The sequence below is a fragment of the Leptidea sinapis genome, chromosome 7, assembly GCF_905404315.1.
Source record: "Leptidea sinapis chromosome 7, ilLepSina1.1, whole genome shotgun sequence".
Lineage (NCBI taxonomy): Eukaryota > Metazoa > Arthropoda > Insecta > Lepidoptera > Pieridae > Leptidea > Leptidea sinapis.
In genome coordinates, this window is record NC_066271.1 from 10,705,272 (window position 1) to 10,722,480 (window position 17,209).

The following is a 17,209-nucleotide window of genomic DNA, read 5'->3' on the forward strand; positions in this document are numbered from 1 at the left end:
AGAATATACTGAGATGCAACAGTCAAAATGTTTATTTCTTGAAATTTATTATACAGAAAATTTATTGCGTGTGTACAATTGCGAAGAAATATGAACCTGTTTTAAACCTCTTTAATATGTGCGTACTACAAACGCGAACGATGACGGTATAAAAGACGGATGTTTAGCCAATTGTTATAGAGTTTCAAATTAAAGGAGAAATTTATACAATACTAGCTGACCCAGCGAACATTGTTCCGCCTTAGAGGCAATACATGAGCAGATTTTGGATTTAATTAATTTCAATATTTTAACAGGATAATGAATATAAAAAAATAAAAAAAAAACAAGTTCGTTAATGATTCTTTATTGGCTGTGTATTTTGGTGCTTGGGTTGCACTCTTCAGTGAAGCACCTTGTGATAGACGACATTTACCGTTTTCTTATCATGCGCAAAAGCAAATAACGCAGATGGTCTACCATCGCGTGAACATGCCACTTATCATTAATTGAACATGGGAAATGGGTTCTAGATTCAGACCACAAACTTTCAAGGATTGGGCTTAAGATTTGAATGGCCAGGGCGAATGCGAGACGGATCTGAAAGGAAAGATTTGCGGGCTAACTCGTAATGCAAAATGCTGCATTGATCTCTTGACATCGATCAAGTTATTCCTCCATGTTGCCCATGAAGTACAATTGTAAAAATTTTTGCTGTGCATCTTCGAGAGGTTGCAATGATCCAATCCGATGGTGAATCTGTCCTTATATCTACAATATCAAAAGCAAAGTCCGAATTACTGATTTATAAACACTTTTTTTAGAATTAGCATACATAATACACAGGAATAAGTATAGTAAGTATGTTATTCTTCTACTGTATTGTGTGTAAGTATATAAATAAATAAATACCTTGAATGTCCTCGTTCTTAGATAATGTCTGCCCCAAATGGGGTCATTTGGAAACAAACAATGTATTTTTGAGTGTTTGCTAGAAAATGTCGTGATTCGGTAGTTTCCCACTCTCAAACAGTAATAAGTACTGCAATCGTATCGAAATGCTCCTCGATTCAAATCAGTACTTCATAAATTTCCTCTTGTGCGTCGAAAATTATCTAGTTGTTGATCTCTGAGGTTTTACTGGACGATTTCGTATTGCCAGCCTATCCGTTTTACGGGCTGCCTCGCATTGCTCTTGTGATTCATAGCACGAAGTCGATCCATACTAAAGCGGTTCTTTTCACCTGCAATTTCTTGTTCTTCTTCAGTCCTTTCATTCGCAATGTTTCGAATCCTAGTTGCATTACGTCTTTGTCGGGAATAATTTGATCGTCTTGGTCGTAACATTGTTAATGATAATATCGGCACAATAAGCTAATAGAAACTCGAAACAAACACACCAACCTGTCAATTTGAATTACATGATTTGAACTGTCAGTTGTATTTTATTACGCATGTAGCGTGAAACTAACAAAAACTTCATTAAATTCTTTCTATTCTCGGGATGTCATCAAAATGTCAATCAATACAAAATGTATCAGGAAATATTTTTTTTATAATTCGTGATTTTTTTGATATTTTATTACTTATTATCCTATACCGGCCTAAGAAAAACCAAAAAATCTAACAACAGAAAAATTGGTCTAGCCGTTCTTGAGTTATAGACGGTGTAACTAACACGACTTTGTTTTATATATATAGATATTCGAACATGCCAGAACACGAATTTTTGCTTACGATGTTAACACTCATGTACGGTCGGTCTCTCAGTCAGCGACGCACTGAACGCACTAACTTATCGCCATAGCGCGTCAGTGGACCGACGTACGGCGGACCGACGAGTTCGACCGAAGATTCTCGTCAGTGCGACATAGCTCTACGCGCGTAGCAATTCATAAGCGCTGAACACATTGTTATGTTTTTATTGTAATAGCTACGCTCGACCGACGTAAGCGCTGACCGTCGGTCGAGCACCAAATGCAGCCTTAGGTTCGATTCGGTTAGTGACAGTTGACACACGACTAACGAGAAAAATGTGCTTACATTGTCTTTAAGAACATTTTTACCGTTCCCCTATCAGACTGCAAACGATATATCCTTGCATATAAGTTCTATATATATACTAGTGAACCCGACACACGTTGTCCTGTAAACACGTCTTACGTTTGAAAAATCAGTCCAGCCGTTAGGAGGAGTTCACTAACATGGGCAGGAGTATTATTTAAGGACTGAATTCAGAATCTAAACCATTCTCAAATTCACTGGAACACACAAAAAAAAACATCAAAATTGGCCGTTTAGAAGGGAGTTCAATTGTGAATCTAAATAATTGGGGTGGTAGGAAACGGGCGTACAAGAAACTCGAAAGGAGGCTTTTTTAAATAGAGTGAAGGCGGTCGCTCCATTCCTAATCTATGCATCATTAAGAAAGTCATTGAATAAAAAAGTAACCATTACAGCATAAACGTCTTTTGACGATTCTTTTGAATTTCAGCATAAATGAATTAAATACAATCCCAGAATAAAAATCTCTGTGGAAACTCACTTGCCACAAACACAAATGGACTAAACCTAAGAGACTCTAAAAAGTAAAAGACTCTTCAAAAACCTGTATCGGATTATTCTTCCTGATCTCAGCATCCAGCCACATTCTCTGCAGAAAAGTCTCCATCGAATCGGTTCTGCACTCAAGGGGTACATGATAAGGGACAACTATCTGTAAATAAACAATTAAACTTTATAAAATATCCATATACATCCACTAAAATAATATATGCCTGGCGCCGAAAGGAAAAATTACCAGAATAATTTTATACAATTATAAATATACAGGATGGCCGAGAAGTTGACGTCCAAAGCTAAAATTTGAATTTGGCTCATTTTATTGGCCAATGTTCTGGGAAGTTTTTAAAAATAGTTAGAAGCATTTTCATGAATTTAGCTGGGGCAGTTATCTTGAACTTACGACTCAATTCTAAACTAGTTCCGCATTGTCTAAACTATTCATAGTTTCTTATGTGGTTATTGCAACTGTAGTTAATAATTATCAACAATAAAACTAACTAAAAGAGTTCAAAAAAATTAGAAAAAAGCCCTAAACCACAATTAGGTGAAAAAAGCGGATAAAAGGGAAAAAAAATTATTATCTCCTAAAACTACGCAAAATCATTGACCATACATAGGGGTGATTCGGATAGTCATCACCATGAGGCTTTCAAATTTTAGCTTTGGACGTCAACTTCTCAGCCACCCTGTATATTATATTGTAACTATAACCCAGTATGAAGCCCTTAAAAATGATATCTACCCTGATACCCATGAAGACCGTAGTGTCTACAAGTTCCAATCTAAGGTCGCCATTGTAACTCCACGCTGTTTATTTACATATTTATATCCACAGCATACTAACGAGGGGCATTCAATTAATTAATAGTAAGAATGTGGAGTAAACTCTTTGGATCCAAAAAAAAGAGTAAATACTGCCTGGAACAACTGGAATATTGATTGTTGTTGATTTATTTATTTAGAGCATTGATAACAATACCATCAGCTCAAACAAAAATACAATAAAAGAAGAATACTTTAATAAATTTTCAATATACTCAATTACAAGAAAAACCCCCGTTAGGTTCATGGCCAGTAAAACTCCATATGTATGTTGTCCTCCATTTTATCTACTTTGTCACTTGGAATATCAATTTTGAAATTAGAAAAAGATATAAGATATAATGGAATTGTTTTGTTTTTGAAAATGGATAACATATTTATCAAGTTATTAACAGTAGATTTTTTTATGAAAATAAGGGACGAGACGAGCAGGACCTTCAGCAGATGGTAATTGATACGCCCAGCCCATTACAATGCAGTGCCGCTAAGGATAGTTGAAAAACCCAAAAAGATGTTAAGTTTCATTTGACCCAGTAATACTAGCTACGGCACCCTTCAGACCGAAACACAGTAATGCTTGCACATTACTGCTTCACAGCAGAAATAGTCGTCGTTGTGGTACCTATAATCTAGCCGGCATCCTGTGCAAACGAGCCTCCCAGTCTTAGATACACTTACGGTGCAAAATATGCTATAACGTATTCTACAGTTGCACGTTGGTAGTCGGTTAAATTAAATTCATCAACTTTCCAATGTCAAAACAAATCAAAATCAAAAAGTTGAGTTCTTTAGAAATTGGCGAATATACAGACAGACAGCGGAAAGCAACATTGTATTGGAGTTCTTTTTTAGTATTTCATACATTTCACGCGTTCAGCACTTTTATCTTTATGGCATTTTTCGAGCGAATATTTAGAAGTTTACTAAAACATGAGTACCACCACATTCCTATAACACACTGCGATTGTTTTAGTGCTATTCATATTTTTATATAAAATAAAATATAAAAAATAATATACATACATAAATAGCAGCAATAGTTATAAGAATTGTGAGTAAGGGGGAGAATGGATCTGCCATTATTGTGGCGCTCCTGTGGAAATTTGATGTGAATATATAATTCAATTTCAAATTTTTGTTATTCAAAATAGGATTTAAAAATCACTTATTGAGCGTCAAAAACTACCCATTCGAAAATTTTTGCCTCAGACCTGAGAAGAACGGGTGCAACAAACTCAGCGGGCTTTTTCTTTTATTTGTAGTAATATTTCGTCACAATATAATTTAATAGAATAAAATTTATTAGTAAATACCCTAAGGGCGGTCGCTCCATTCCCAATCACAGTAGAACAGTAGAACAATCATGGCATTTACGTTATAGTAACCTTTACCGCATAAAAGTTTTTTAACAAGCATTTGAATTTCATAACACATTAGTTTGTACATTGTAAAAACATAATACATCGCCCAACAAAAGACTTACTAACTCGACTTAACCGAGTATAGTAAGCATAACAAGTTTATGTTTGTCCCTGGTGTTATCATTATGATTATCACAGTTTCTAGCAAAATTACTAATGTGACTATGTATACACATAACATTATCAAGAATATATTGAGATGCAACAGGTAAATAAAGAGCCGTGTCGTACGAGTGCTGTGCAAGTTTAACTTTCTGTGGCTCCGGGAAGTTAATCACAAATTATGAGAAAAGGATCGGGGAAAAGAGAAATCTCGGTACGAATTCGGATATTACTTACGCACTAGTCCGATCTCTGATCCAATTCCAAACAATTCAGGGGCCACTTTAGGGATACGGCATTTTACGCGAAGCCACAGCAGAGCATTCACGTCGTTGATGATGAGTCCTTTCAATCGGCGTCAACTTCTGGCAATGCTATTGTACTTAAAAAGGCGCAGAAGAAGAAAAGAGTTCTGGGTGCACCCTCTGTTGGTGTACCGACTTTTAAAAGGAGCTTCTTACAATCACCACGCAGTTTAACGTCGATACGACAGGAAATACTAAATTACTACTGAATGAGTGGTCCACTTTCGATTATATTTTACGACACAAAAGATAATATTTTGCGACAAGACAATTTAGACAATTTATTATACCACTTGAAGACATGCTTGCAGTGACATTAAGGTACAAGTAAAACTCAGTTCTTAATCAGATAATATATTTTATTATTTTTTACTTATAAGTACTTATAAAGGTAGATCAACACAACACATCCCTGTAATCCGGATTCCGATCGGAAGCAATGCGCGAGCGTTCATATAAATAATACTATGGCTACTTCGGTCCATCAATAATCTTCTCCGGAACGGAGATTAACGGTGTTATAGCTCTACGACTACTTCGGACCATGTTTTCACGGGTACGGATCGGATTCTGATCGGACGTAGTACGAAAGCGCTTTACCTTTAGCAATAACAAACATGTTAAAGTACCGATTAAGCAAAATGTGTTGCACCATTTAACAATTTTTAGATGATGTCATAACGCTATTGTTAATGTTAATGTTAAATAGCGACCTGTCAAAAGTTTCAAATAAATATTCGAAATTTTGAATATTGACTTAATGCATCACTTTTAACTATAACTATGCCAAGGAATACGATGATGCATAATCAATCTGATGCCGGAGTACGTCGGAAAATAATTATTTTTATAGATGTTTTTTGCAGTAAAATTCATTAGACGGTATATTGGTTTAATTTCTTTCAAATCCTTCATTCAAATGATAACCTTCTTCTGCATATTTTTTTATCAGAGAATCAGATGGATATATTTGATCTCCTCTGTCTCTTGCCTATATTTGTAAATGTGATTCTGCTCATGTAATTAATATTGTTATTATACAATTATGACAATTTTTTTCTTTAATAACCAATCCAGCAAAGTATTCAATTTTATTTTCTGAAAAAAGAGAGAAAGTAATATTTTGTAGGACTTGAACAAAATCGCTATCGGTTCCTGATTGAAAGTCTTTAACAATAGTTTTTGCCCTTGCAGTTGATATGTTTATATTATCAATATCAGATGAAAAATCTAAAATAGATTTATGTTTACATTGTGTCTCATCACTAGTTTATACGACCAATGAGATGTGACGACTGAGTGAGATTGTGTTATGAGAATTCATCTACGAAAGGAATGAAAAAAGGCATCAACGCGAGCTCTTTTTAAATATATTTTATTATTGGGTAGTTAATTATTTCAATAATAAATTATTCGTGAGACTTTGTCCAGTCTAGTAGAATAGTCTTGTTCTACACTTTCTACAGCATTTCACTGAAGAATACGGCACTATATAGGTATAAGGACAAAGTTATCACGGTGGCTCTCAGCGGCCGACTAAGAAACGTAAAGGGGCGGGGCCGGCTCTTATGCACAGTCAGTACCAAACCTGTTCCTAAAATATATTACCAGTAGCGGGTCGTCTTTAGGTTGAATTGTCTGTGTTCTCATGTAAGAAGAGAGTATCGAGCGCTGTGATCGGCTAACCTATATGTTTGCTTGTTTGTCTCGACTTCCACAAAAAAACTAAGGTTAACAAATAAAAAGATTTATTATCCAAATTTTTTTTTTTGAAGATAAAGACGACATAAGACAACAATCTGGTTTAATCTGAACTTTTTATTTTAAAATTTACTTCATTGATTTAAAATTGAGATATTTCGCTATCAAGTATGTAAATCATTTAAAAACTTTATAAATACATCCCAAGGACAATATCCCTCTTCATTTGCGGGACAACCTTTTAATTCTAAAGTTGAAAACTGAGGAGGAGAATCCCGCGATAAAACAACCATCTTCCTTACTTGCTCTGTTGACTGATAAATATATTCAATTTTCAACAAGTACTCTTTCTTTTCAACATCATACCATTTCTGGAAGACAATTTTGCCTCCAATTGGCACAGACACCAGTGAATTTTTCAACTTAAAATTTTTAAAATCCATTGCCTTTAAAAGTACATTTATATTTGAATCATGGCCCATTAATAGTGATACTTTAGGACTCTCATTTGTAAATAATGGTTTCATGAACATGATAAGTGGTTTAGCTAAATCTTTGGCAATAAGGGTTGTGTTATAAATGACATTATAATAACCAGCGTACAGTCCTAAGATAGAGTGCCAGTCTTTTAAGTTTGAAAGTTTGCCCCATGCAACATTTTGTTCTGTGAAACCATTATAGTACTCCATCAGAAAGTAGTCTATGGCATCAGTGCAAAGTAATAAGGGACCTTTGACACTAGGTTTTATACCGACTCTTACTTTTATGACATTCTTCTCACTTACCATATCACATTTTTTATATAATTTACAACAATCTGAATCTCGATACTTTAAAATTGATTCCATATTTTCGTATGAACTTCTCAAATCTAAGCCATCCATCTTAGCTTCCATCTCATGGATTGCTGTTTTTCTAAAGCTGTCACTGCTATTATGAACATATACATGGAAAGCTGAATGAGATTCCTCATCACTTCTATGAATTGTTATATTGCACTTAGGAAAAACAGATTTCACGAAAGCTTTAGCTGATTCCAGAGTTCTTTGCATCATATCAGCATAAACATAAAAAAGATCTTCATCAGGGCAATTATCTGACAACAAACCAGTATCATAAAACCAGTCTTTAAAATAAGTTCCCATATAAGATTCTAACACACGACCTTTCTGAGTTAAAGTGCCTGGTTTTTCCTTCCATTCTGGCCACTTGTATGGTGTTATGTGCTGATGGTTATAACTCAAAGGAGTTCTTACAGTGTGCCTGCTCAGTATGATCACTTTATCTAATTTATATGCATTAGCAATCCTAAATTCGAAACAAAATAGTAAAAATAATACACAAAGAGGTGAACAAAGAAATGAACAACAATTTCTATTGAATTGATTATGTCGCGCAAACATAGTCAAGACTGCATGAGCAATGAAGATATTTTAAAAGAAATTACCAAAGGAATTTCCATTAAATAATCATAACGTGTTTCTTGTAAATAACTCCATGAAATACATGATAACATATAGACACGTGGAGGCGGCTGTGGCCCAGTACGGCTAAGTACAGCCAAGAACTGATAAGACTAGCTGCACTGTTGGATTCTTCATAACTCAAAAACCATTTAGGTTTAACACATCAATGACGATTTATATACAGTGGCTATTAAAAACACGATAAACTTTAGCAAAGTAAAGCTGGGAATGACTGTTTCATTTTCCTTTAAGTCACAATACAATTTTTCCTGACCCCTCAAACCAATTTCCCTAGTCGATAGAACTTTCAAATAACCCGCAAGCCACACCATTTTTGGATGGCGTAAGAGGGTCAAACAGAAGGTTTTCGAAATAAATTCAAAACTGTTTAGCTAGCAAGTAATTAGTTTTATTATATGGTTTCAAAATAGTGTCCATTCGCGTCAATACATTCGATGCATTTCATCAACATCCAATGAAAACACTAAGAAAAACACTTAGCCCAGTTATACTAATAGGTCTCATCGAAGGCCTTTCGATACGTAGCGGCAGCTGCTTCGACATCCATAAAATTGTATTATTTGAAGTTTTTCTTTTATTTTAGGGAATTAATAATAATCGCGAGGCGGTCGGTCGTATGACGTCGCCAAATAGTTGATAGTTGTTCGGGTAGCGGTGTGCGATGAGGCGTTGTCTTGGTGAATAAGGATCCAATAGGATCCTTATTCACAATTGCTAGGTCGATTCTACAGAACTTTTTCCAAAAGAAGTGGTAAGCGATTATTAGTGTCCCACTCTGTAGTTACTGTTTTTCGATCCACTAAAACAATTGTCGCGTAATGACTTGTCCTTCAAATGAACGAGGCCACTCTTTTCGACCACTCTTCTCGTTGGTAACTCCTCGCAAAGAAGTACCCACTGAGCATTTGTCTATCAAATTAAAGCTTATTTTTTATTATATTATGTCACCCACGTATCACATATTCTGTCACTCGAAGGCGGAAAACCGCAACCACTGACCGCAATCTTATATACAAAATGGGGATACCCATGTGAATATTATAAAAGTAGGGAAACTCTTTGCAGTTGAAGTTGCGTTGAAATGGAAATGTGGCAAAAATTAAAAAAAAAACATAAAAACGAAATACTACAAAGACAATTAATCGAAAAAAAACAATAAAGGCGTTAAATAAATAAAAAACGGGCGAATTCACCGCGTGTTAGAATATCATCTAACAGTTATTCAAACTGTACTAATTTTTTAAACTGAACTAACACACCGTTCCTCTCTGAATTTGCGGAGATTAAAGTAAATAAACTGATATGACAAATAAAATCTCCGTCTCGCCCACTAAGGAGGTACAATGACGTCAGCTAGTCTTAAGTCTATGTCCTAAGGAGTCGTTGCTGCGGCACCGACGAATTTGGTTTATTTTTATATTTGGTTGGCATACTACATACCTGAATATCAAACGGTGTCTTTGCCGACTGAATCAAGGCTTCATCAACGTATATGTAGTCATTCACAATGAGGTGCACCAATTCGTTGCGTAGTTCGTATAACCTAAAACATTAAAAAATATTTTGCTTAGGTTAGAGATGACAAGTAAGACAACTATGTATTTCCTACTTCGGACCATTCTGTATTTTTAAATCTCTCACTCTCTAACACCGTCCCAATGTACCTTCCGCTGCCATGTGCCATCACAGCTCATCACAACAACACGAACATATACATCGTTTTCGATTTTTATTGTTATATAAAAAATTAAAGTCATTGCGTCACTTAGTCTTATATGTTACAAAATTGAGTGATAATAGTTGTAATAATAATACGATGATTCCACTGTCGATGAAGATTGAAAATAATCGTCAAAAAATGTTTATATAGAGAAAATTCCTCCACATAATTGTCAGATAATGGGTCAGTATACAAGGACATTAAGTTAACCGTCTGTATGATAATCTCACGCACTTGAAAATTTCAAGGTCACGATTTTTTGCATTTTCAGAAATTGGTATTGATTTTAGGTGACGCGCATTTGGACGGCAGAAGGCAGACGAAATTGTCTGCCTTCTGAATAGAAGCTACAAAAGAGTTTACTTTATATCTTCTCTCAGTGTCTGACTCACTGGATTTTTTTTTCCTTTATTTTCTACCCTTTTGTATGCCCACCCCCACAATGTTATCCGGCACATTGATATTTTTGCGTTCTCAGTAACACGTGGGGCGCATATAATATTAATATTTGAAAAGCTTGAGTATTTATTTGTGACTCTTTTTTTAAGATTTTTGAAAACCTTTACACTCTCTCCCCAACAGTGAAAGTGTATAACACAAACATCTTCACGAAGCCCACGACGCTCGAGTGAATCCGTTTTTAGACTCTTGTGCTCCCCTACCATAATCTTATTTTACTTGAGTTAATATCGTATGCCTTCGACACATAAGTGTTAAATATATAAATACCTGTATAAAATATTTATTTTTTTCATGTTAACCAACAATTTAAATAACTATAGGTAACTTTATAAAATAAACATATTGTATGTCGTTTTTATGATTAAAACCAACTTCATGATGATGTCAGTATTCTTTTTATAAAAAGTTATTTACATACATACACTATTATCTACATTATCCAGAAGCATGGCTTATAAGTATAGCTATTTTATCATTACGTACCACCAGAGGCCGTGTTGACTTAATGTAAACTTTCGGCGTGTATATAAACTGGAATATTGCTAATATGGTATTTGCTAAGAGTACTAGATGCGGCGTTTTAGTTGGCTTGGATTTCCCAATTCTGGCAGAGCCGGTGCCCTCCTGAGAGACCCATAAAAGATTAGAACTTTGTTTTCGCTGACATAATATTGTGATGGAGGTAAGTATGACGCGCCATTTCTCTACACTAATCTATGCGAAACAAAGTAGCGCTGGAAGAGTACTTCATTTACGGCATCCAAATTAAGAAGAGAAAGACCCTAAAGACTAAACCTTGGCACATTCATGCCCAGCGAAAGATATTTGGCCCAGGTGGAACATTAGCCCCGAAGACTATCCTACCTGACCTGATCGTCTCACTCTCACAGTCACTCTTGTTCCAGCGTTTAGTGATTCAACAACTCCGGACGATGTCTCGTGTAGAAGCGAAACAAACACCTGTCGAAGTGATTCTAGGCAACACGGCGGATATACACAAAAGATAATCATCAATTTGGAAAAAGCAAAGGATTTTTTAAATTTTATTCTACTTATACTTCATTAAATGAAAGAACAGAAATACAAATACCGTTTCATGAGGATGCTTATGATCTCCAGGATATAAGGAGCTCGCTGAAGATGCACGCTGACGAGGTAGGCGTCGTACATGTTGTTGATGAGCACACAGTACTGGGTGTACAGTCTACCAAGCACTTCTGGGGGGAGTGCCCTCGTTTTAATCCAAAACCCAGCTGCTGATTTCACCTTTAAAAAGAAGTAGATGATGAATAAAAATTAGACTGTAAGCAGGGCTACCATCCGTCATGTCCGGTGTTTTAGACTCTAGTACAGATTTTGTCTAGCTCCCAAACTTGTCCGGATAATCTTTATATATATAATTCTTGTGTGCGTGTGTATGTCACTGAACTCCTCCTAGACGGCTGGACTGATTTTATTGAAACTTTCTGTGTGTCTTCAGGTGGATTCGAGAATGGTTTAGATTCACAATTGAACTACCTCCTGAACGGCTGGACCGATTTTGATGAGATTTTTGTGTGTTCCAGTGAATTTGAGATTGATGTGTGTCTTCGGGTGGATTCAAGAATGGTTTAGATTCCCAATTAAACTACCTCCTAAACGGATGGACCGATTTTGATGACTTTTTGTTTGTTTCAGTGAATTTGAGGTTGGTTTAGATTCTCAATTACGTCCATATAATATAATTCTCCTGCTCATGTGTATGTTAGTGAACTCCTCCTAACGGCTGGACAGATTATTCAAATTTAAGACGTGTGGACAGGACAACGTCTGTCGGAGCCACTAGTTATCTATAAAAGAGAATGTATGTGTGTATGTTCCCTAATAACTCCTAAACTATTCGATCGATCTCAATGAAATCTTTTGTAATAGATTCGATGAAGCTCAAGGAAGGTTTACATATGTAATTTATATGGCAAAACAACGTTTGCCAGGTCAGCTAGTTTTTAATAAGATGAATTTAGTTATAAAAATACATACCATCTAATATGAAATCAACATTTTCTCTTTACGAGAAACAAAATTTAAACGAGCTTAGCTGCAAGTCCGGTCCTTTAAAACTGCACTGTGTAGGAACGCGACATCCAGATAATGGGGATGATATCCTAATTTGTGGCGTGTCGTGCGAAGGTGAAATTGCTGTGGTAAAATTATAGTAGCAAAACTGTTAAAATTTCAGTTTCCATTCATAAATCTTGTTACGTTTATTAAACTCGTCTGCAGAAGCTGACAATTAGCACTATTATTACCTAGGTCCTAGAGAATAATTAAGAGAAAAATTTAAAGAAATCCACCCACATATTTAACTGTTGCCTCTCAATAATTAAAAAATAATAACTTATTGTTAAATAGTCATTAAACTAAATACATCACAAGTAACGCGCCAAATGTCAAAAATGTAGATGCGATTTTTTTATTAAACGGGGAAACCAGTGGAATCTGCTATATTTCATGGCATTACTCTTGATTCCAAATTGCAATGGGGCCCCCCATATTGAATGATTGGCGAATAGACTAAGTTCTGCAGCATATGCGATTAAAAAAATTAGACAGTTAACAGACATAGATACGGCGCGACTTCAGTTATTTTCATAGTATTATATGTCCTATGGTATATTGTTATGGGGCAGTGCAGCCGATATTAATACCATCTTTGTGCTGCAGAAGAGGGCTATTCGCGCTATTTATAACCTAAGTCCTAAAGAAATATTAAGAGAAATTTTTAAAGAAATAAACATTTTGATTGTTGCTTCTCAATATATTCTTGATAATGTTCTGTATGTTCATAAGCACATTGAGGAATTTGCTAGAAACTGTGACAATCATAATGTTATCACGAGGAACAAACATAAACTTGTTATTCCTACTACTCGGCTAAGTCGAGTTAGTAAGTCTTGTGTGGCGATGTATATGCTTTTACAACAATATCCCAGAAAATGTTCAAATCAAAAGTATTACGATATTGTAAAGAATTGATAAGAAACGTTTGTGTGGTAAAGGTTACTATAACATAAATGACTTTCCTTGAAGATTCCTCAGATTGGAAATGGAGCAACCGCCCTCAGGCTATTAAATAATAAGCGCCCATTCTTTTCAGGTCTGATGCATTCTTTTTGGAATGGGTGGTAGTTTTTGAATTTCAATAAGTGATGTCACATCCTATTTTGAATAAAAATATTTGAATTTAAATTTCAAAAAGTCCATTGGCAGAAAAAGCTGTCAGCAATTGTGTTTCGAGTAGCTTTATTGAGGACGCGTGGTTGAGACTTTTTTATAATCTCCGCAACTCTGTGCCCAACACGCCAACTCTATCGACACAAAACAACACCTGAACTACCTAGTAGCCACCGAAACTGACTGCCAACTTAGATAGACTGTATACAAATAAAATTTGAAAACAAAATTTTAAGAACGATGCGGGATACGAACCCACGACTTCTCGCGTTCCGTGCGAGTGCTCTTTCAACTAAACTAACCGTTCGAGTGACGTATCGTCATAAAATCTTGTATGCTTTGTTTAACTCTCAGGTTGTGGCTTCATTGAATAAAGAGCAGTAATCCTAGAGGTGAGGGTTATCACTTTAAAAACATAACAAATTGTTTATATTTATATAAATTGTTCATATTCACTAAAGTTTTTGAACGTTGGTTGGCCAACTCTGCACATGTATAATCCCCAGGTATTTTCTAACATCTTTAGTAAGGCCTAACTCGGTATTGAACAACTTTGGCACTGGAAGATTACTAAACCTGCGTTTGTTGGTAAAAAGTATTAGCTCTATCTTTGACGCATGAACGGTTAGTCGGTGTTGCTCGCTTGTTGTTCGTTGCTTCTTCAATGATGTTACTGGCGGATCTCATGAGGTTGCAAAAACCATTCTCAATTGGTCCGCTTATAAGAATGGTAAGATCGTCCGCGAGATATTTCCGCCTTATCAATTTCTTTTTCTACCTACAAACTACCTTCTAAAAGCAAACGTTTAACCCCTTATTCATAATGGTCCGCTAACTTAAAACAGCCGCTAGGGAGTGTTTTTTCTCATTCTGACTTACGTCAATAGAAGAAGACAGAGTGAGAATTAGCAATGCTTTAAGTTAGCAGACTATTATGAATAAGGGGGTTAGTCTCTTATCTTATCAATTCCATGTCATCTCAACGGCCGGCAACGTCCAAGTGGTGTCTGTTGTACTGCCAGAAACTGGTCTGTAGTGTTGTCAACCATCAGGTCACCCCAAACACTCACTATTCACAATTTCTTGTAATTCAGTTCCAATACCTGCAAGTCTTGATCATCTTTCACAAGGGTCTGAGCTTCTTCCAGCATTTTCATCCATTTTTTGTGCGATTCTTGTATTGTTGGCAGACGTATTGGGTACTGGAGTAAGGGCATACTTATAATTTTGATTCAACTTAAAAATTTTATCCCCTTATTTGTTTACATTACAATAATTTTGAATGTTCAATATAATTCTGTCATGTCTGTCGGATGAAGTTTTCCTGACAATTAAATGTCAAATTTTATTAAAGGATAACAGATGATTCTGTTTGTGGATGACTTAGAATAGCGTTTAGACCTGACAGCCCGATACTCGGTGAGCACGTTTGATTTGTCAATGTGTACGATAAGTAGTGGTTTACTGTAAAATACTAGTGAGGATAATATGAGGAGCTGATGAGCTAGCGTTGCTGACTTTTTATGACTTGTCAATAAATATCGGTTGCAGAGCCAATAGGTTCGCTTACCTATTCTATCTTGCTGTATCGCCGTTAGAGTTGCTCTTCTCTCTCGTACGCTTTTTTAGTCATAGAAACCAAGATGTTAAGTTCTTTACTTAAAGTTTCCTTTACAAAGATACTCTTTGAGACGGTACGCAACCCTTCGTGTACGAGTAGAACTGGCAACTGACTGGTTTTTTCAGTGTATATTATATTAATAGAACATGGAATCAATTGAAGTGTAGATTTCTTTTTTACAGTGTTCGTCGAACCGTTTGATTAAAGTCGAGTCGACTTAGGGAGCAAGGGCAGATACAATGCGCCTCACAATTCTTCGCCATCGGTATCTTTAAGGTCATTCGAGTACAGACATGTACGGGAGCCACACTGGATTATGGACCTGGACTATGCGAGTAGAATATGAGTCTGCGGAACTGCACTATGGCAGAGAGACCTTGCTTGATGTCTAGTCCCTGAAGTATCAACGCTTATGCGAAATTCGGTCCACAATCCTCGATGCATTCTTCTCCAGTACATTTCCAGAGCACCTTTCTTCTTCTTTTCAACCTCTAGCATCAGCTTGGTCATTGTGGGTTTTGTTATGTTACTGTTTCTCTGCATTTAGCTCATTTTGTCCTGCTGCAGTCCAGAGTTACAAATGAAACTAAACAAAAGATAAATTCAACTGTTAAAAATATTTAAAGTAAGGCAATAGTTAGGTTACAAATCTCCTACACTGTTTATCAATTCTTCTGTGTATCAATGATATGCAGAAGAAGCAGCCTAACAGTGCCAGAAGAAACTTGTGTCTTCTATCGAGTCCTCTCTTGAGAAGGTCGCGGGATGTGGAATGAACCTTGTCCAATTTAACCCCTCATATACATCTTAATATATATATTTCTTTTGTGCGTCTGTTGTAACTGAACTCCTCCTAAACAGCTTGAACGATTTTAATGAAATTTTCTGTGTGTCTCTAGGTGGATTCGAGAATGGTTTAGATTCACAATTAAACTACCTGCTAAACATCTGAACCGATTTTGATTATTTTTTTGTGTGTTCCAGTGAATTTGAGATTGGTGTGTCTCTTCAGGTGGATTTGAGAATGGTTTAGACTTTAGATTCACCTCTTCCTTATCTATATAAAAGATCTTCCTAATCTTATAGAGAAAAAACATAAGGTTGTATTGTTTGCGGACGATAATTCACTGATTTTCAAAGTAAAAAGAAACCAAGCTATGTATGACGAAGTGAACGATATTTTATCTGACATCGTGTACTGGTTTAGCGCTAATAACCTATTGTTAAATAGCAAGAAAACTAAATACATTAAATTTACCGTACCAAATGTCAAAAATGTAAATGCAAATGTTTTGTTAAACGGAGAGGTGATAGAACCGGTGGAATCTGCTGTATTTCTTGGCATTACTCTAGATTCCAAATTACAATGGGGCCCCGATATTGAAGGATTGGCGAACAGACTGTTCTGCAGCATACGCGGTTAAAAAGATTAGACAATTAACTGACATAGATACGGCGCGACTAGTATACTTTTGTTATTTCCATAGTATTATGTCCTATGGTATATTGCTATGGGGCAACGCTGCTGATATTAATACAATATTTGTGCTGCAGAAGAGGGCTATTCGTGCTATTTATAACCTAGGTCCTAAAGAATCATTGAGAGCAAAATCCAAAGAATTTAACATCTTGACTGTTACTTCTCAATATATTCCTGATAATGTAATGTATGTTCATAGGCACATAAGTGAATTAGCCAAAAACTGTCATAACCATAATGTTAACACCAGGAACAGACATAAACTGATGATGCCTACTACTCGGCTAAGTCGAGTTAGTAAGTCTTTTGTGGGGCGATGAGTTATTATGCT

The 17,209-nt window shown here is 35.8% G+C and overlaps 1 protein-coding gene across 2 annotated transcripts in view; it reads right to left on the bottom strand.

Annotated features, from left to right (window-relative positions):
• The window catches only part of LOC126965228 (dynein regulatory complex protein 11-like), a 45,450-nt gene extending 30,394 nt beyond the window's left edge, over positions 1-15,056 (bottom strand). For both annotated transcript variants that reach the window (XM_050808702.1, XM_050808701.1), the window contains exons 1-4: positions 14,881-15,056; positions 11,655-11,830; positions 9,823-9,925; positions 2,588-2,695 (exon numbers count right to left, since the gene is read on the bottom strand). In XM_050808702.1, the coding sequence (XP_050664659.1) occupies positions 2,588-2,695; positions 9,823-9,925; positions 11,655-11,830; positions 14,881-14,994 (501 nt within the window). In that variant the 5' untranslated portion in view covers positions 14,995-15,056. The remainder of the gene's footprint in view (positions 1-2,587; positions 2,696-9,822; positions 9,926-11,654; positions 11,831-14,880) is intronic.
• Positions 15,057-17,209: the final 2,153 nt, after the last annotated feature.